Source organism: Podarcis liolepis, assembly GCF_965112155.1.
Source record: "Podarcis liolepis genome assembly, chromosome: 10".
Taxonomy (NCBI): Eukaryota; Metazoa; Chordata; class Lepidosauria; order Squamata; family Lacertidae; genus Podarcis; species Podarcis liolepis.
Window position 1 is genome coordinate 17,785,942 of NC_139562.1, and position 20,416 is coordinate 17,806,357.

At 40.7% G+C, this 20,416-nt stretch overlaps 1 protein-coding gene and 1 long non-coding RNA gene across 4 annotated transcripts in view; one reads left to right on the top strand and one right to left on the bottom strand.

Moving 5' to 3' along the window:
- CECR2 (CECR2 histone acetyl-lysine reader) overlaps positions 1 to 20,416 on the bottom strand; it is a 118,370-nt gene that overhangs the window by 18,227 nt on the left and 79,727 nt on the right. For all 3 annotated transcript variants that reach the window (XR_014516227.1, XR_014516228.1, XM_083461694.1), the window contains exons 4-13: positions 17,799 to 17,932; positions 17,054 to 17,158; positions 16,429 to 16,478; positions 15,427 to 15,596; positions 14,083 to 14,160; positions 2,894 to 3,050; positions 2,182 to 2,311; positions 1,875 to 1,912; positions 1,680 to 1,771; positions 1,393 to 1,519 (exon numbers count right to left, since the gene is read on the bottom strand). Coding sequence is in view for 1 of the 3 variants with exons in the window: in XM_083461694.1 (XP_083317820.1) it covers positions 1,393 to 1,519; positions 1,680 to 1,771; positions 1,875 to 1,912; positions 2,182 to 2,311; positions 2,894 to 3,050; positions 14,083 to 14,160; positions 15,427 to 15,596; positions 16,429 to 16,478; positions 17,054 to 17,158; positions 17,799 to 17,932 (1,081 nt within the window). In the remaining 2 variants the exon portion in view is untranslated. The remainder of the gene's footprint in view (positions 1 to 1,392; positions 1,520 to 1,679; positions 1,772 to 1,874; positions 1,913 to 2,181; positions 2,312 to 2,893; positions 3,051 to 14,082; positions 14,161 to 15,426; positions 15,597 to 16,428; positions 16,479 to 17,053; positions 17,159 to 17,798; positions 17,933 to 20,416) is intronic.
- Positions 12,528 to 14,629, top strand: LOC310687116. Its single transcript, XR_014516234.1, has 3 exons — positions 12,528 to 12,595; positions 12,688 to 12,812; positions 14,326 to 14,629. It is a non-coding gene; the product is annotated as an uncharacterized lncRNA (long non-coding RNA).

Below are 20,416 nucleotides of genomic sequence, written 5' to 3' on the forward strand. Positions count from 1 at the left end.
TTCCTTTTTAGGAGCAAAAATCTGCGTGTTATAGAGCGAAAAATACGGTAAGTGTTCTGTTTGTTTCAGAAATGTGTGCAACTGGTAAAACCAAGTAAAAGAATGGAATTCAGCAGTGCCCCATGTCTGTCAGCTTGCCAGACGGAATGATTCGTCCTTCCATGTGCTGTTCTGGTGTTCTCCTAAGTCAATTGGGGGGCAGGGGGCAGTATGAAGGGAAACCCTGTGACACATGCAGAAGTCCTTGTGAAGGGCTTCCACTGACAGGGCTCTTTGAGTGAATCCTATCCACAATATTTTAGTAAATGATTCATAATGTTGCCCAATAGTGTAAGGTCACCCAATTTCAGAAGACCACACTCATCTTTTTCTCTCTTTTTTAGTGTGCAGCTGCTACACAGAGCTTAATACAGAAATGCTAGCCACACAACTGGAACTCTGTACATGAAGGAACTATGCTTCAACTATATGCACATGACAATCCTACAGATTATGTCAACAGTTAAGCACATTTCTCTGGGCTTTGTGTACTGTTACATTTTGTGTCTGTGGGGAATCCAGCCTCTTTAACAAGGTTAGGATTCTGGGAGCCACAACTTTTTGAAAGATGATGCCTCTGGTCTAACAGTAGCACAGAATAGCATGAGGACATAAAGACTGTGGTCTGAAAGAAGATCATAAAAAGAGCAGTTTTTCCTAATGCCAGCTAATATAAATTCAGCTGACAGCACAGTTCCCAATCCTTTCCCTAAAACTAACACTCCATGTTCCTCTGCTTATACCAGCTTATTAACTTTCTGCCACTCTAGTTCATGTTGCATAGTTGAATTAAATAATAATAATCTGACTCCTGCAAGCAGAATAGACTCTGCCAATTACACTGTTGTTGGCACCCATCCATCTTGAGAGACAATGGAGTGCACCTCTTCTCCAGTGAGCAAGCCTGGGCAGTATGTATGGAGGTCCTGGGCTACCCAGACAACAATACCCCACTCTCAGCCCTGCTGATGTGGTCCAAAGGAAAGAAGAGCAATACTTCAGGCACCAGCTTGGCTGCAGGAGTTGCTGGAAGGAGACATACAAGATGCCATCCAACAGTCTTAGGAACTGGAATTGTGTCGGGTTTACTCCTTAGTCTTTTCTTCTCCTGAAGATGTCCCACAAACCAATTTGTACATATTTTTCCTCAGGGTTTACTCCAGAAGCCTTTAATGTGAACGAATATAGCCACAAGGCACATTTATTTAATTTTTCAAATGTTTGTAGTGAATTAAGAATTACGGGCTTAAACTCTTCATCCATTTCCTGTCCAATCCAGCTATGGGAGGCTAGAAAAGACTTGGGCTGTTTTCCATGTACACAATAAATGGAACTCAGGTTCCAAATTCTTACCACTATTTTCACCATTGTATTTAAGGCAGTTCCTGAACATGGTCTTCATGTCACTCACAAATTCCTCCTTGGTGTAGTATTGGCCTCCATTTAGCTTCTTCTCCATGCTAGATATATCCATGGGAGCCTGAAAAATACCCCAGTTTGCGTCAGGCTTACAGACCTTGAAAGCTACAATCATCCTTTAAAAAGATGTATTCTTATTCTGCCTGCTAAATTATGCAGATTCCATTGCATCAACTATAACACAATGTTCAGAATGCAAAAAGGGGTTTCATACTGCTTACCTTAACAATTTGGTAGTAATTTGGGGCATAGGATTCATCAACTGGCTCCAGGAATGGCCAGGAGTCCTTGTGAGCCTTCACTACATCGAGAACTGTCAGCAGCAAAAAGATGATAAACTGTTACACATACAAATGGATGCCAATACTTTAAAAACCAACCAACCTGCAAAGCTAGTGTCTGGAGTGGGGACTGACCTTTGTACATGGCAGTGAACTCATCATCCAATTCAAAACTGCAAAGAGGAAATGCAAAATTAATGCAAAGTTTCTCTAGCCTCATTTCCTCCCCAACTCTGTCTCTGGTATGTTATCCTTATTACTGAACGTTAAATTCCAGCAATTGCAATGCTTTCCAAGGCCTGCATTCACACTCTTTTTAATGCCACAGAGTATAATTCCTCCATAGCCTTTTCTCCGGCCATCAACATTAACAGTGACAATCAATGGTTTTGGGTGTGATTGTTTTTCTGTATTTATAGGCCACTCACTGCAATTTACTTACAGATCCTTGGTCTTCCTCTCCTCCCTAGCAGGTGAACTGGGATCCAAGTGAGAAAGCTCTGGGGGAAGTTCCTTTCCCTGGGCAAGCAGCCATGCCCGCTCTTCTCGGAGCTTCCTTCTCTTGGCTCGTTCTGCAGATAGGGAAGAAAAACTGTTACATTCTTGAGAAGTTTTCTTGCACAATGCCCAGGGTTTCAGGAGGTCATTCACACTCCTGTGTGTCACCAGTGGAATTATCATGGGGTTGGAGCAACTCCTCTTTGAAGAAAGGTTACAATGTTTGGACCTTTTTAGTTTAGAAAAGGTGAGAAAGTGAGGATATGATAGAGGTGTATAAAATTATGTGTGGTGCAGAGGAAGTAGGTAGAAAGATGTTTTGCTCTCTCTAATATTAGAACTGGAGTCATTCAATGAAACTAAATGGTTAGGGATTCGCGAAATACAAAAACATACTTCTTTATGCACTGCATGAAATTCACTGCCACAAAATGCAGAAATTAGACAAATTCAAGCAGAATAAGGATATCAATGAAGCTACCAGCCATGATGACTATATTACTTCTGTCAGACTAAGACAAGCAATCATTGCCATTAAACAACTAAACAGAGTGACATGCTGGTGTACAATGCTTGTGAAGTGAGTATCATGCATATAAAAATAAACTGTAGACCAAGAGCAACTAAAAAACGTTCCATAAAGCTGATCCGCCTACCTTCCACTGCCTTGACTTTCTCCTCCATTTCTCGTTTCCTTTCCTCCTTCAACATTTGTTCTTGCTCCTTCTTCTGAACTGCCAGAAGGATTTGACGTTCCTCCTCCTCTTCCCGTCGTCTCTGCTTATCCATTCTGCTGAGCGCCACAGGGGTCACCTGCAGAAAGAAGCATAACTATTTACTTATTATTTATTATATTTATATCCCATAATTTATGTTAGGTAGGTCAGACTGAGATACAGTGACTTGCCAAAAGTTAACCAGTGAGCTTCAAGGCCGAGTGAAACTTTGAAGACCAGCATCCACAGCCCTAGTGTAACTCTCTATCCATTACAGCACACTGGGTTTCGGCTTATGATTGCCTTACATGAAATTATTGCAATAGCTGATATACCTTTGAAGCCCTTTTATAGCTTTTAGAAACAGACTTGACTCTGAATGAGAAATTGGATCATTTGTACATTTTTAAAACAAGATAATATCATCATAGGAAAGCACCTGCCTGTAATTTTTCTCTTGGTCTTATAAATGTACATCCACGTGATTAAATCAAGGCATAACTGCAGGAAATGTATTGTTTGTTTTCAATGACTGCATTTCACATGTATGCAGACACACACACACACACACACACACACACTCCAAGAAAATTCAGCACAGCCCTATTGTTTGTTTGTTTGTTTGTTTAAAATGTTCTATATCTCACCTAACAATTCCAAGTAATTACTTATATTCTGAAAACTTGCTCTGTGCCTGTAACTTCAATCAAGATTAAAAAACCAGAAAAAAAATCACAGGCATTAATTAAAACACTATGTAACTTCATAAATATACTAAAAAAACTAGCTAACATAAATTCCTCCCCCCCCCCCCGGTATTTCAAATTAAAAGCATATTTAAAATCAATCCTTTCATCTTCTTCTTAAATATGTGAAGGTTCTGCTGGGCAGCTGGCTCCAGAGGTCACAGCCACAACAGGAAAGTCACTCTTCTATACTTATTTCCTGCCTAGATAGGATCACAATCAGGCCCTCTTCAGTAGATCTTAATGGCCATCTGCCCTTGGCCATTAACAGATTTCAAAGCATCAGAAGCTAACATGCAGTCAGTTTGTGTTGCAGAATTAGCCAGCTATGTTCTGGTCTTCTTGTTCATATTAGGAGTTGGCAGTTACATTGTGTGCCAATATAGTTTTTAAGAGCCATCCTATATACTAGGAATAGCTAACCATTTTGCCCTGATGGCCACTTCCATGTTTAACCAATCCTCCACAGAACGCATGCCAGTAAGTGAGTGTGTTCACTCCACACTCTTGTACACACATTCACGCACTACACTACACACACATTCACGCACTAAACATGTGCAAGACAAGGGAAACACACAAAGAGGCACAAAGCTCCCCTTTTCAGTTGATCCATATTGATTAGTCAATGAGAAGTTTTGCCTCTTTTCTGCTTATCAAATAACCACCCTGATGCATAATCAAATTGTTTAAACTTCATTGTTCACCCCAGCACTCTATTTTTTTAACTGGTAGGGTCTTGGGAGAGGGGAGAAAAAAATGCATGGAGGTCAGCTCAGGTCCCTGAGATTGGGGTTAGCAAGCCCTGCTATGTAGGGAGCATTATGCAAATTGATTCTACAGACAAAGTTGATAGCTGCCAGAACTCTACAATGTAGGAAATGTTAGTGTTTATATGCAGCAGAGGAAGTTAACTTTAGTTAAATGAATTCTTGCTTGGAGCACACCTTTAGTTGAAAGGCATTCAGACTGAGACATGGTTTAAATAAGAAAGCTTATTGTAAGGAAGTACATTCTAGCTGGAGAAACAAAGAAGCAAAGCTATGCTTGCCCCTTTGTTCCCAGAAGATTGATCCAAGATGACCTCTTGCCTTGAGGTCCAAATAAAGTGTATGAGGAGCAGGAAGTTGTAATTGAAATGCCATACCACTGTAAACATCAAAGAGATAGAGAGAAGTCAACACAGATATAAAGGTACAGTACTACAGGGATAGTCTGGGAAGCTGGAGGTCTCTCGCTCTATCTGTCTTAACTCATGCAAACCCCTCTCAGAAAGCTGAGGTGCACCCAAACTTCTCTCCTGGTCTCCTGAGAATATAGGATCAGACAAACTAATTTAAATAAAACATAAACCAGAAACCTTGCTTCAATCCCATTTTAGGAGAGTGGGTTAAAAACCCAATATATATTGGACACAACATGTCTAGTGAGAATGTCAGTTTAGAATTTCATAAGACAGCTTTAGCTTTTAGCCCAGTGCATGTTTCAGCTTTATAGCCTAAAAAATGTGGCATATATGGTAAGTCACTTTAGGGTGGCTGAATGACTGGATGACATTGGAGAATCCACGTATCTTAGATTTAGATGGTCATGATAATATTGGAAGCTGGCACGCCTATGAAAAGGTGAAAGTACACAAAGGATTTACAAATCACATAATTAGGAAAAATTTGTAGAGACTATGGGATAAATACAAAAAATTATTGGAGATAAAAACACCACTTTGGCTCTCATCATTTGAAGCCATAGTGGTAAAGAAAAAGAATATGATAGGTTGGACAACTTGTAGAAATTTATTAAAACAAGAGGGAGAAGAGTTTAAATTAAAATAATTTAATGATTTATCAGGAAAGTTAACAACATGGATACAATATCATTTGAATAAAGTATTTTAAAAAGATAGGAAACGGGGGTTTGGGGAACAAATATCACAACTGGAGAGAGGTCTATTGGAATGCAATGTTAAAGTGCTGCCTAAAACGTATAAGATATTACTGGAATGGGAGACAAAGGATAAGCAAGTAAAATATTCAATGATACATTAGGCAATAGATATTGTTATAATATAGATATGGAAGTGTGGGAACGATCGTGGAATATGGATATAAAATTTACAGCGTGCTATGGTTTAAGAGAAAACTACATGAAAAAGTTATATAAATGGTATCTAACACCGAGTAAAGGTACAGTCGCACATTGGTTCATGAACACCTTCCAAGTTGAACGTTTTGGCTCCTGAATGCCACAAACCCAGAAGTGAGTGTTCCGGTTTGCAAACGTTCTTTGGAACCCAAACATCCGATGCAGCTTCTGCTCCTGCAGCCAATCAGAAGCCACACCTTGGTTTCCAAACGTTTTGGAAGTCGAACGGAATGGATTCTGTTCAACCTCTGAGGTACCACTGTACTTTCTATAATATGTGGTGGCCTTGTAGTAAGGTTAAATAAAGCTTACTGTGAAGCTTTTCTTCTGGGAATTATAGGGGTAGAACTAAAACAGTATAGAAATTTATTCATGTATGCAACTACAGCGGCAAGAATGTTATTTGCCCCAAAATGGAAAGAAGTCGTCCAGACAAAAGAAGAATGGATACAAAACTTATGACTATGCAGAAATGGCGAAACTTACCAGAAAAATAAGAAATCAAGTTAACAGACTTTTTATAAAAGAATAGAAATGGTTTATTGAATATTTACAAATTGTAAACAGATAAGTTCATTGGCGGGATTATTGTAATAACCTGCAGTTTCATAAGAGTATATAATTAAAAGTAGATGAATATAAGTTAAGTTAATTTAGAATATGCAGGAAATGATAAAAATAATTTTAAGGAACCGCAGTAAGGAGGAAGGAAGTCTAGTTTTGAAATGTTAAAATGACTGTAAAAGTATTGAAATGTATATAATTGAAAATCACATTTAAAAAAAAAAAAGACAAAGAGAAAGAAAGGGTGTGACAACTAATTTTTCAGTTTACACTCCAGTTTTCAAACTGAGGGGATCCAGGTCCTTTAGCTTAACTTCTGTTCCAGGAAAACTGGAAGCAAGCATTATTAAAAACAGAATTACTAAGCACATAGAAGAATAAGTCTTGCTGAACCAGCAAGGGTAACATCTGTTTCACTAACCTTTTAGAATTCTTTGACAGTTTCATTAAGCATATAGAGGTGATCCAGATGACAAACTAACTTATTCCCCCCCCAAAAAAAATATCAGATAAAGTCCCTCAAAATGAAAAGGATTGAAAATAAAACTGACAGTATCATAATGCTGTTATGCAAATCCATGGTGTGACTTCATTTGGAATACTGTGCACAGATTTGCTTGCCTCACCTCAGAAAGGATATCGCAGAGCTGGAAAAGGTTCAGAAAAGGGCAACCAAAATGACCAGAGGGCTGGAACAATACCCAAATAAGGAAAGGTTACAACATCTGCACCTTTTAGTTTAGAAAAAAGTGAGCAAAAGGGGGGGGGATATGATTATTTACACCAGTTATGGTCCAGCAAGTATCTACCGTATTTTTCACTCTATAAGACGCACCAGACCACAAGACGCACCTAGTTTTTGGAGGACGAAAACAAGAAAAAAAATATTCCGAATCTCAGAAGCCAGAACAGCAAGAGGGATTGCGGCGCAGTGAAAGCAGCAACCCCTCTTGATGTTCTGGCTTCTGTGATAGCTGCACAGCCTGCATTCACTCCATAAGACGCACACACATTTCCCCTTACTTTTTAGGAGGGAAAAAGTGAGTCTTATAGAGCAAAAAATACGGTAAATGCCTCTATTAGTAGGACACACTTGAGACTTTACTGCAATGGCTTACAATTTCTGCTTATAGAATCATACTACTATTTCAGCTTATAAAGCTGGTTATACTATTCACAACTACCAGCTTATTGATATTTGCACCATCTGGCAACTTTTCTACCTTGTTTGTAAAGTTTCATGGCACAGATACATCTTAAATACCACAAGAAAGAAGAAGTTTATTGCTTCCTTCCCTCTATAGGTTATAAATTATCACTGAGGCCTACTGCTTGCTGAGGAAAGTAGCTGAACAATATAACACAATATAACAATCTGTTTATGGATTGCTGAGGAAAGTAAGCCTGTTTCTGGGCTCAGATGATGGAATGGTCCTCTACACAATAAATCCCTATATGCAGAACAGTGACCCCCTGGCTGGTCACTGGAACTCTCCCCAGGCCACAACCCCCAGTGCCTCTGCTTTACACCCAAAATGTTTGGCCCTGGCTGGGCTGTGCATTTGAACTTTGATAATGCCTCTTGCTTGTCTGGATGGAGGACAGAGATGAGTGTGAGTGTGCACAAGCTAGCCTACAGTACAAAGGTGACATGTTTGCCAGTGGTATATGTGGCCCCAGGAAGGTTGCCAAGAAGGGAATGCAGTCCTTAGGCTGGGAAAGAATTCCCTGCCATGGCTATAGAAGAGCTTCTATAACTATAACCCTTCTCCCCAACAATGCCACTTTAGATGCCAGATGGAAATTCCCATGGTTGAATGAACCTTCTACATAGAAAACTTGGTAAGTGGAAGGAACAGTCAGTCATGGGAACCTTTGTCTGCAGCCAGAAGTGGCATAGCCCAGATATAGGTTCACCACTGCATTGAAAACTGGGTCTTCAATGCAATCTATTTCCTGAGAATTAATGATCAGCTGGAGCCTCCTCACTGCCCTTCAGGCCTTAGCCCATCATTAATTCAGACAAAAGCCTGCACCTTAGCCATTATTGCTTCTTTTTTTTTCACCTGCCTGCAAATGGGACCTGAGGGGGCACTGATAAATTGCTAGAAAGGCAAGCTAGCTTCCACCCTAGATACCCTAAGTGCCTCTATATTTGTGTTGTTGCAGAAATGCTATTTAGTCATTTCCTTCAGTAATGCTTCCTTGGAGAATTGTCTGACATCATCTCCCATCCTTGCCACCAGCAACAACAATGCATTAAGCAAGGTCCCTAGGCCCCTGCTTTGTCCTTTAATAGAAGAATGCTACAGTTAGACAACAGTAAAAAAATCATAAGACATGGGCTACTTTACAAAATGAAAGCAAGGCAGAGAACTGGATACAAACACCTGTTCCTCACATCAGAATGCAAGGTGTCCTTTGCGTGCAACCCAGCCCACCAAAGTGAGCTTGTGTATTTGAACTAGTGTTGCCAGTGTATCCAATTAATCCCAAGATAATAATTTAAAGAGAATCAGAGCAATTAGACCTTTTATGTTATTTAGTCCATTTCATCTGACCACTCACAGGATCGTCCCTATAGAATTTATTCAGATACAATAGTGCCTGAATACTTACGCTTATGTGAGGATTAAAATACTAAAAGATAATCTCCCAAAATACACAAACTATTTAACTGATTTCTCTAGAGAGTTATTTACCAGGACTTTCATATTTTACTGAAAGTTACAGAGCTAGTGTCAACAAATAAGAATTTCAAAGGGCAGTGTACATCTCTAACGCTCCAGCCCAAATTCTACAGAAAAAACTAAAGTCAAAATCAGGAGCTAACTACATTATTAAATACAGTCTGATTCTTTTGCTAACAATAAGTATTTCTCTTATAGAACTATTATACAGGTGGGTTTCTTTTATACAACTTACACACTTACACTGAGCACCCTCTAGATCAGGGTTGCTAACCTGATACCCTGCTTTGGATTGCAAGTCCTGCCAGCCCCTGCCAGCATGGCCATGGTCAGGGATGATAGGTGTTGAGAACACAAGGCCAAGGTCAGTAAGGTACCATGTTGGCTATGTCCAAATAGTTTACGGCAGGGGTCTGCAACCTTTAAGACAAAAAGAGCCACTTGGACCCGTTTCCGAAGGAAAAAAAAAACTGGGAGCCGCAAAACTCGTCATTATAAAAATAACTTTTTTCTCACTTTTTTATTATTTCTTTGTTTGACCCCTCAGAATTACTCCTCCTCATAGAAATAAACGTTAAATTAACAAGTTACCTTTTTTTGTGTGTGTATTCTTCACTCCCCTTCAAAACAGTGACCAGCGTACATGCCCCCTTTCAATGCAGTGACCAGCGTACATGCCACTTACAATGTAGTGGGCGGGCGGGCGGGAAGGTGACGTCGGGACGGTGCGTGACTAACACACGCACCGCCCCCATGCGACATCACAGCCAGTACAGCACCCGCCACAGTGGGGAGTGTCGGGGCGCACAATGCGCCTCCTCCCCTCGCTAGTATCCACCCTGGAGCCACGGCAAAGGTGTAAAAGAGCCACATGCGGCTCCGGAGCCGCGGGTTGCAGACCCCTGGTTTACGGCATAGCAGGCTTGGAGAGCGGGGGGGGGGGGGGATAAAACCTATGATTGGATTTATAGGGAAATATACTGTGAGTTCACTTTAGAGTCTTTAAAAGTGTTGAATTCTGTCATTAGGCTACAGCATCCGATGCTAAATTAGAATGGGGGGGTGGTAGGTCTGCATTCCATGAATATTTTATTTTACCACAAAATAAGCAGTTTTATTATGAGGTGCTATAGAGAGATGAAGTGTTCCTCATGCAATTAAGGCATGGTCTTCAGGCTGCAGAAGTGTGAGCCTCTATGTAGTGCAGATGGGCTGCAGTTTCAGTATCATTTCTTTGCTCAAAATAGGACTTCTTCCGTTGTCATAGTACTGTCATCATGCACCAATCTGAGAGCAAAAATGGCCCTGAGGTTGCAGCTGTTTAGGGCCACAAGCAGCAGCAGATTGCTGCACAAAAAAGGAAGTATGGGGGGGTTAAGTTTGGGAAAAACATTTCAGATGGATCCCAAAGCCCCCTTTTCATACAAAAAATATGTGCTGGAGAGCTTTCTACTACATTCTAGTTAAAAAATGCAAGGTCTATTCACAAATGTTGTGTTATGTGTAGCTTTTTGCATAAACCTGCTTTTTTACCCCAAGCTAAATCAAAACCTATGCACACATAATTGCATTTGCAAAGATACACCCCATTGTTCTGTCTCCCTCCCTCTGCTGACTCTTCTCTGTCAAAATTTAATTTGTTATCTCTTAAGACTTTGGACCTGTCTTACTTTATATTGTTTTGCAAACCATCATGAAAACAAATTATGGTATATGGGGATCCAAACCATTTTTCAAACATAGTTTGGGCTCAGCTGTAACTGAAGTTGTGTTGGTTCAAGCCAATGAAGGTTCAGGAACTGATTCAGTTCAGCCTAAGCCCCCGCACACCCCATTCCCAACAAGATGCCATAGAAACACTTTTTTGAGGAAACAGAAAAATTGTTGGGTGATAAATTGTGTGAATGTGAAAATGCCTTTGGAGTCATGAAAGCATGTCTGCTGCTTTGCTGAAGCACCAGTCACATGCCTGCAGCAGAGGGCACTGTGGACTATGCAGAACAACAGGCTCCAAGAACTTCTGCTCTCTGCTCTGATATAGTCCCCCCAAAAGAAATTCTCTCTCAGAGTTCAACACAATCTGTGCAGTCCCCCATGCCTTGGTCTTGCCTCAAACACAGCCCTTGCTCCTTCCTCTCCCCCCCCTATGTGATACCGACTAGAATTTCCGCAGCTTCTTCTTAATGAAGGTGCTGCTCAGAAGGTTTTTTTTAATGAGAAGCTAATCTGAACCACCTGTTTGAGAACTATTGCAAAAGATTAGACGCCTACAGAGCAGTTACATATTTAAGCAGCATCTACATCTTGGAACCAGACGGAAGGGGCAACTCCACAGATGCCATACATGGTCGGATACAAAGAGATTTGTGTGTTATGACTACAGTCTTAACAACTTCCCTGCATCATGTGCTGGAAAGCCTTCCAATTTAAAAAGAAAGAAATACAATTCAATGAAACAAAACACTTGACATTGTGTTTCCCTGGAAATGGGTATGTCCAGAGACTTGCATCCAGAATAACTGCTACCCCTCCCCTCCCTGCCTCCGCTCCTCAGGTGAAAAATTAAAAGAGACTTGGGAGCTTATGGGAGTGCTGACACACACTGGCCCATAGGCAGCAATTAACTTATGCTAAGCACCATAGGTCCTACAGCAAGCCTCTTACTGATTAGCACCCATTTGTTTCTCTACATCCAAATTTGCAATTTTCTTGCCTGTACATAAATATGCACCTTCTTATTTCCTGGATGATTTTTGTTGTACTTCTTGCACCTAAAAATGGAAATAATGCAGCAGTGCACACTCCACTCCTGGGGCTGCTCTGCTAAACAAGAGCAGCGGCTCCCAGGATGATGAAGAAGTGTCACTTTATTCTCATTAATTAAGCTGAAAATATTAATACTCCTTGGCTCCACAGTTGTCACAGAGTGTGATGGCCAGTTCAAAGTTGATCTTTATTAGCAAAAACACAATCTCCATAGACCGGGCTGAGTGTCAGACCTAATGAGCACATCAGTGCATTCCCTATGGATCTTATTCTATGAAATTATTTGCTGATACTAAAGGTTCCCTCCTCCCCACAGCTGTCTATGCCTCCTCCTCTGCAGGGCATTCCCCAATCACCTGGAGACTGTGCCTACATGCAGCCACTCTCTCCTCCAACCTTTTCATGCCTCTCCTGGTTCTGGGTGACAGGGAGGGAGGGGCGCTTGTCACAGCAGGAAGGGGAGACACCCATGCCTCTTCACCAGCCTCGTTCAGCGCTGTCTCTTGACCTCCCTCCTCCCATTTGCCAGTTCAGCTTCCAATTCTTGACTTCTCTCTGCCACAGACTCTCCTAGCTCACTAAGCCTTGTTACCCTTTCAGCTTCCGACACCTCATCTCACCAGCTTTCACCCTCTGACCAGTTTCATCATTTTCACTTCTGTATAGCAAGAAAGGCAAACGGCTACTTCAAATATGCAACTGCAATTTTCAGCAAAGGCAAAAAACAACTTCAGGTATAACTTGGTGTGAAACACAGATTTTGGAACGCACTGATTTGTGGTGATATAGTTCAGGTGCTGACACTATGTACCATCTCATTTCCCAGATGTTGAAGTAATGGCTGAGTCTGCCATTCAATGCTTTGAAATGCTTCAACAGAGACCTTTGTTTCTGGATTAGATTGAAGGCTGGAAGTTCTGTGCTGATGACAACCAGATGGCTATCTGGGAGGTAGGCATTTAGCCAAAAATTCTTTCCAACCCACCTCTATATTAAATGAAGACATTTCAAGAGCTTTATCTATATTTCAAAATTTCTTCATAACTGATAAATGAAGTTGTCATCTATTTAAGAACAAATCTTGGCTTAACAGTAAGGTTTGTTTGAAGCAAAACAAACCACAATCACTGGTTTGGGTATAATGTTATGGCAGGGATCATGGCTTCCTGCTGCTACTCATGCTAGAGAAAGAGAATTGAAGCAAGAGCAATCTTCATGGTTCATGTCTGTGGAATGCTGCCTCCTAACATATTTTGTTGACACCAGTCCTGATGGCTTTCACATAAACTTACAAAGACATTTTTATTTACTCAGACATTTGGTTGTTGACTGGAGGAAATGTTTGGTTATGTTTATGCTTCATGGTTATGCTGCTGCCATGTCAATTTGATTTATTGTGGTTTAATTTTTTATATTGCTTTATTTTAGGATTGTATTATATATTTTATGTTGTACCCCACTTTGGGATTGATTTTCATGCAGAATTGGTTATACATTACCTGAATAAGTAAAACTAACAATTAAGGTTACTATGATGTGCCAACTGTGTAATAGTATGTGTGATGAGCTTCCAGAAAGAAAACAAAGGTGCTGGCTGATGACAATCAGGCGTAAGTTTCCTTAAACATAGGCCTGAGATCTGTATTGTATGTATAAATAATAAATATACCAATATATCCAAATGAAGTTGCCTTACCTGAAGTTCTGTTTCTATGACCTAATTTTCTACTTGCTGCTGAGGTGAGCACATTCAGTGATAATGCTGATGGGTGGCACTGTATAGCTAATTTGAGCTAACCTATTCTGCTATTAAACGTAAGGTAAAGGACCCCTGTATGGTTAAGTCCAGTCAAAGGTGACTATGGGGTTGCGGTGCTCATCTCGCTTTCAGGCTGAGGGAGCCGGTGTTTGTCCAGAGACAGCTTTCTGGGTCATTTGGCCAGCATGACTAAACCGCTTCTGGCGCAACAGGACACCGTGACAGAAACCAGAGCACACGGAAACACAGTTTACCTTCCCGCTGCAGCGGTACCTATTTATCTACTCACACAGGTATGCTTTCAAACTGCTAGGTTGGCAGGAGCTGGAACAGAGCAATGGGAGCTCACTCCGTTGCAGGGATTCGAACCGCCGACCTTCCAATCAGCAAGCCCAAGAGGTTCAGTGGTTTAGACCACAGCGCCACCCACATTCTCTATTCTGCTATTACATAACACATTACCTCTTGCCTTATCGGCTTTATGTGCTGACGATCAGACATCCACCTAGGAGAAAACTCCATTCGCTGCAGACGTTTCTCCTAAAAAGTGGTGAAAGAAATCAACATGGATCAGAATTGGTACAAAGGCTTCGTATTTGGATGTATGCCATTTATTAGTAACTATTTCTGTAATATTTTTCAATGTACAGAGTGCTTAGCAATTCATTTCTCATTTCTCATCCCTCACAGTTGAAGTCACAGAAGCTATATTAAGATACAAAATTACTCAAAGACCAGGCCTGGATAATTACAGGAGTTGATTTTTCAAATGATATCAAGAACAAAAGCAAAGCAAGCAAGCAAGCAAACAAACAAACAAAACAAACTACAAAAGACTGAGTGCTGCTGAGATTGACAAGTAGCCTCCAGATTCAAATATCAAAGAATTAGAGTGCTGAAATGGACTAAAATGCCATCCAATGCAACCTTCTGCCACAAAACAGGACCAATCAACCTTCCATCTCCCCACATTATTCTTCATAATGTTCTAAAACCAGAGAGTAAGTAATCTCACACGTGTGAGTCAAGCCAAATGCTGCAAATAAAAGCATACTTCCCCTTCCAGATCGCTGTCAATCTGAACTGAGGTAGTGAAGGGGGCTAGGGGGGAGAGAACATAGCTATCCCACTACAATATTCTCAAGAGAAATATAATTAAATTCTTCTCCATTCTACTCAGTAGCCCACTTCTGAGCACAGAGATTACAAATTCTCCCAAAACTGAACAAAATGGTTCTTATCTACTGCAAAGAATGCACTTGGAACTCTACAGCAGTTCTAGACAGCCAAACTTCTTCACTTTTCCCCCTTGATTACTGGCTATCTGAATTTAACCATGGCACAATAATGCAATTTAGATTAATCTTCTGACTTTTATTTCATTGTGAAGAAAATCTTGAGCACATATTGTTAGCATATGCAATTGCCTCAAATATTCAGTGAGTTTGTGTGAATGATCTAGAAGTCAAATGTTTTCTATTATACATTATCCAGTTGCCTTTTTTCTCTACAACTATTGCCTCTCCAGCATTACCTATGTGTATCCTCCTTTTTTGCTCCACTAATTGGTGCATGTTTTAAAAAAAGAAACAGCAAAAAAATCAGGATGTTACAAAGCACATAAGTATGTTTGAGAAAATTTGTATCATTTTTTTGGGGGGGGGGGCGGGGGGAATTCCAACAACATAACTTTGGTTATCTGGTCACAGAATCTGGGCCCTACCATTTTCTTCTTCATAGAAACGAAAAACAAACCTGCTCTCAACTCTTGAGGCTGCCTCAAATTATTCAAATATTCCTTCTTACCTTTTGTGCAATCATGTTGCAGATCTCTGGCAGGAAATCTTCACTCAGGAGCTTGTAAAGCTGCCTCTCTCTTAAAGATGTTCCCTCTCGGAAGCTCTCTGTGACCTGCTTCCACTCCTCTTCTGTCTGACATAGCAGCCACCATGTTCCATGACCTGGTCCTTGAGAACCTTTGACAAAATAAAATAAAAATGCTAAGCAATGAGAGTATAGGCACTAATATGACAGGTATCACATGACCTAACATGTACCAATAAGCCACAAGTAACACAAGTGTGTTCTTTCTGTATGAAGAATGGGATGGTGGCTTCCTAGGACAAATGACCAAACATTCAAAAAGGAGAGATGAGTAGTCATGAGAGACTTCAACTACACTGATATCTGTTTGAACCCAAACTCGGCCATGATATCATAGATATCATAAGGTCCAACGAATTCATCCATTGCCTTGCTGACCATTTCATTTTCCTGAAGGTAGAAGAAGCAACAAAGGGATCATTTATTTTGGACCTGGTCCTCACCAACAGGAAGGAACTGATCAATGAGGTAGAAGTACTGGGAACCTTGGGAGAAAGTGGCCATGTCCTCTTGGGTTTCATTATACAGAGGCAAGGGAGTGCTGAGTGTATTTACATATACACTCTGCACTGATTTCAAAAGGCTTAAACTACTGGATGAAATCCCATGGTCAGAAATACTCAAAAAGAAGGGAGGCCAAGAAGGGTGTGAGTTTCTTGAAGGTGAAATATGAAAAGCATAAATACAGACAATTCCAACAAGAAAGAAAAGTGGGAAGCATCTAAATAAATCATTCAGACTTGACTGCCATTACTTTAAATACAGAGAGAACTGTACAAATGAAATTCTAATTAATACAAGCAGACCTCTTGTTCCCTATCTGTTTAGAATGAATTTGACAAAAGAGAAAGGATTATCAGGAAGCCCTCCATCCTGAAACACTGTATTAAAATTTTTTAACTATGGTCCATAATTTCCCCTTACCATTTCTCATCTGTGACTCACACACAAGTGCGTTTTCTTCTGCCTTCTCTCTATGAGCAACAAATAAAATAAACAGTATTGTTAGGAAATGATATAGAATCATAGAATTGTAGAGTTGTAGAGCTGGAAGGGATCACAAGGGCCATCTACTCCAACCCCCTGCAATGCAGGAATCTTTTGTCCAACATGGGGCTTGAACATACAACCCTGAGATTAACCCTGAGTCTCATGCTCTACCAGCTAAGCTATAAAGCAAATTTAAGCAAAGTAATACATTCACTGCTAGAATGAAACAAATACTGCCACTGAAATGTCACAGCACTTGGTAGATATTGATGTAGCTCAGGTTTAGCATTAGAAGGCAAATAATAGGCTACATATGGTCATAAAGTTCAATTTGAATTCAGGTCCCCTTCAGAAGGCTTTATACTCAACAAGACTTGTTCACATTCATCCCCTGTTACTTATGCCACAACCTTTTCATCATCCCCTTCATTTTCATTACTGTCAACATTTAGATTGTAAGCTCCTCTACTCTGTAAAGCATCATGTACTCAGATGACACTACAGAAACACATGCATTTGATTATCTTTGGTTAATATTTCAAACATGGCATTTCTTTACCTTAAGAGATTCTCCTCCAGTAGTTTCTTTCGTTTTGGAGGTCGCCCTCGTCTTTTTACTATTTTTCCAGGAATGTTTTGAGTGCTTGTCTGTATCCCACATCCCCTGGAACACATTGAAAAGTTACAGAATAGCTACAGAATACGATAGTAGCAGTTGGCAAGAGCAGGAGGGTAACAAGAGAGCAGTGACCATAAGAAGTGCTGAAACAGCTGCTAGGAGTCAAGCTAGGAAAGAGATTCGTTCCAAGGAGGGTAACAGAAGAGAAGGGGACAGCTACTTGGGAAATTAATTCAACAGTGGGCATGACTCTTTTTCCAGCAGGTAGTAAGTGTGACAAAATGTGTCTCAAGTGGCAGAATTCTTAAGATCTGAAAGGCTGTACTTGGTTTTAGCTGCCCTATACAAGAACCACTCTGGTATAATGCCTAGAGTAGAATATTCTCCAATTTCCAAGTACCATCTTTGTAATGCATTCCTTGTGAGACCTTGAAGCAGTCACTTTCTTAGCTTCACTTCCCAGCCTGTAAAACAGCCGCCTATCTCAGAAGGCTTTTGAAGGCAAACAGAATAAAAACAATAAAATACTCTGAAAACTCTGCATATTTTGTAATTAACAGAAAATAAGTAAACTTGTTGATTTTGTAGCCTTTGCAGTGGCACTCCAATCACTATTCCTTTCATAAATTTGCTCCTTTCTGGCACTCTCATCCACCTTCTCCTTGCTACAAAGGTAAGTTTGTACCTGTCTGAAGGCATTTCTCCATTTGGTTTCATGGGTTCCTCTTTGTACATACGAGTGCCATAGAAATACCAGTAGAGGGCACCGTTACCATCCTCACCCAGCGGTTCCACCCGAAGGCTATCTGCATCCAAACCCTGTATTTGAAAGCAAATATACAAAAAGACAACGGTGGAAAACCAACCACCAACACTTGTCCACTAATATTGTTTAAAATGCAGGCATTTCTGGGGTTCTGGACAGCCTGTAACATGTTTGAAAAAATAAGCCATCCTTTCTTAGCTAAATATAAGTTCTTCATGGTCACTTCATTTTGACAATGCCCTCTTTTGTGCTCCTAACAAAGATGGACAAATAACACTGAGTAGCTTTTTATGCAGCATGAGACAATCATATAACAGTTTTGCACACAACATTTGATTCAACCAATATATCCAACTTCTGTTGGCCCAGCACATTTTTCTGCTGTTCAGTATCACTGCTGCATTTGTTGCACCCATCTTAAAACCCTGGCTGTACCCACCAGAGGTGGTGTACACAAGTCAAACTTCATCTTGCCAAAAAATGGTCAGATGCGTCAATTCACTCTGAGATTTGTGCGCTACAAATATATTCACGAGAAAGGCTAATTAAAGCTTGCTAAAGCCAAACCCAAAGTGGCCTCTTATACCTTTCACAGCAAAACAGCAGGTGGGCTCTCCCTCCTCAAATGCCAAAATTCTAAAGTTCCACAAAGACCATACTTGGCTTCAGCTGCAAGCAGGTGCATCTTCTACCACAGTATTGCAGTAACAAGAGAAGTCACACCTGCTGAACGTCTCCCTTCAAGCAGCAATGAAAGGACCTTGTCTGATATAATGGTTGCCTGCACAACACTGTTCCGGGGATTATTTCTAAAGCGGCATTATGCATGAAACTGGTCATCCTTGAAATTTTTTTGGAAACAACCTGATTGCAAAACTGGATTCCTGATAACTCTTGGTCATAGATACTTACTGAAAAAATGTCATGAGATAATTTATTCCAGTGTAATGACATTCAAATAGATTAATTGAATGGGATACTTATAAAAATGTTTTCACCTGTGGTTATGACGGTTGGCTGATAAACTCACCCTCTATCTGTGGTAATGAGCACCGTGGTGAAGCAGGCTTTACAGCTCCTCTACCACCTCACATATATGTACATTTCACACTGTGTTGCAAATGCACACTGGCTACATTCAGGCATTCCTACAAACCACTGTTTGGATCATGGCTTAGTGTTGTACATGCTCATTTTGCAGGGGCAAAACTGGGCTTTATTTCACCCGTGTCAAAAACTCCAGTTTGCCCCCCTCCCATTTGCGTGTATACACACACACAGAGAGAGAGAGAGAGAGAGAGAGAGAGAGAGAGAGAGAGAGAGAGAGAGAGAGAGGTAGCCGTGTTGGTCTGCCATAGTCAAAATAAAAAAATTCCTTCCAGTAGCACCTTAAAGACCAACTTAGTTGGTCTTTAAGGTGCTACTGGAAGGAATTTTTTTATTTAGAGAGAGAGAGAGAGAGAGAGAGAGAGAGAGAGAGAGAGAGATCCCCAATGGTGCCCCTCTGGAACCTTCACCGAGGGCAAAAAACCCCCAGCTACATCTGATCTGACAAAGTGTGGTTTTAGTCAGTCTCTCAGACCAGGATCAAACAACGGTTTCTGACATCACACTTTATAGAAAAAACTTGCTTTTCATTTTAAAAGAAAAATAAATAAGCCTGCACATGGAGGAACACATTAATATAATGCTTATTTCACGATCCCCCAAATAATGGTCTGGATTTAGTCACTATGAGATTATAAGCAGACACCTCACAGTAAATGGCCATCCGTAAGTAGCCTCAGCAATGTCAATAAAACATTTAAAAATATTAACAAATAGGTTACATGCATTGAGTAACAGAAATGATACAGACAATTTTGTTGAATGTGGCATCCTTTAAAAAACACTTTACTGATAACCCTGAAAAATGGAAACCAATGAAATCACAGACTGGACTTTGGCTAACTTAAATAGGCTGATCCGTCCTGGAAGGAGGGCATAACCCTCCCTTTTGTAATTGTTACATATTGGAAATCAATAAAATTATATTTATTTTTAAAAGACAACAAGAAAAAGGATCTGGGCCAGGGGTCTGCAACCTTTAAGACAAAAAGAGCCACTTGGACCCTTTTTCCGAAGGGAAGAAAAAAAGGGAGCCGCAAAACCGGGAAGGTGACATCGGGACAGTGCGTGACTAATGCACGCACCGCCCCCATGCGACGTCACAGCCAGTACAGCGCCCGCCACAGTGGGGAGTTTCGGGGCGCACAATGCACCTCCTCCCCTCGCTAGTATCCGCCCCGGAGCCGCGGCAAAGGTGTAAAAGAGCCACATGCGGCTCTGGAGCCGCAGGTTGCAGACCCCTGATCTGGGCCAAATACCCAGAAGCACTTTTCAAGAAAAGATATTAACTATCCTTAAAATGCTATGCCTTCCTTACAGTTAATTATGATTAACACTTGCGACTTGAGGGCCACCTTTTATGCAAAGAACAATAAAAATACCTAGCCTCTCTTAACTAGCAACACAACACAGCTGCTGTTGGCATTCAC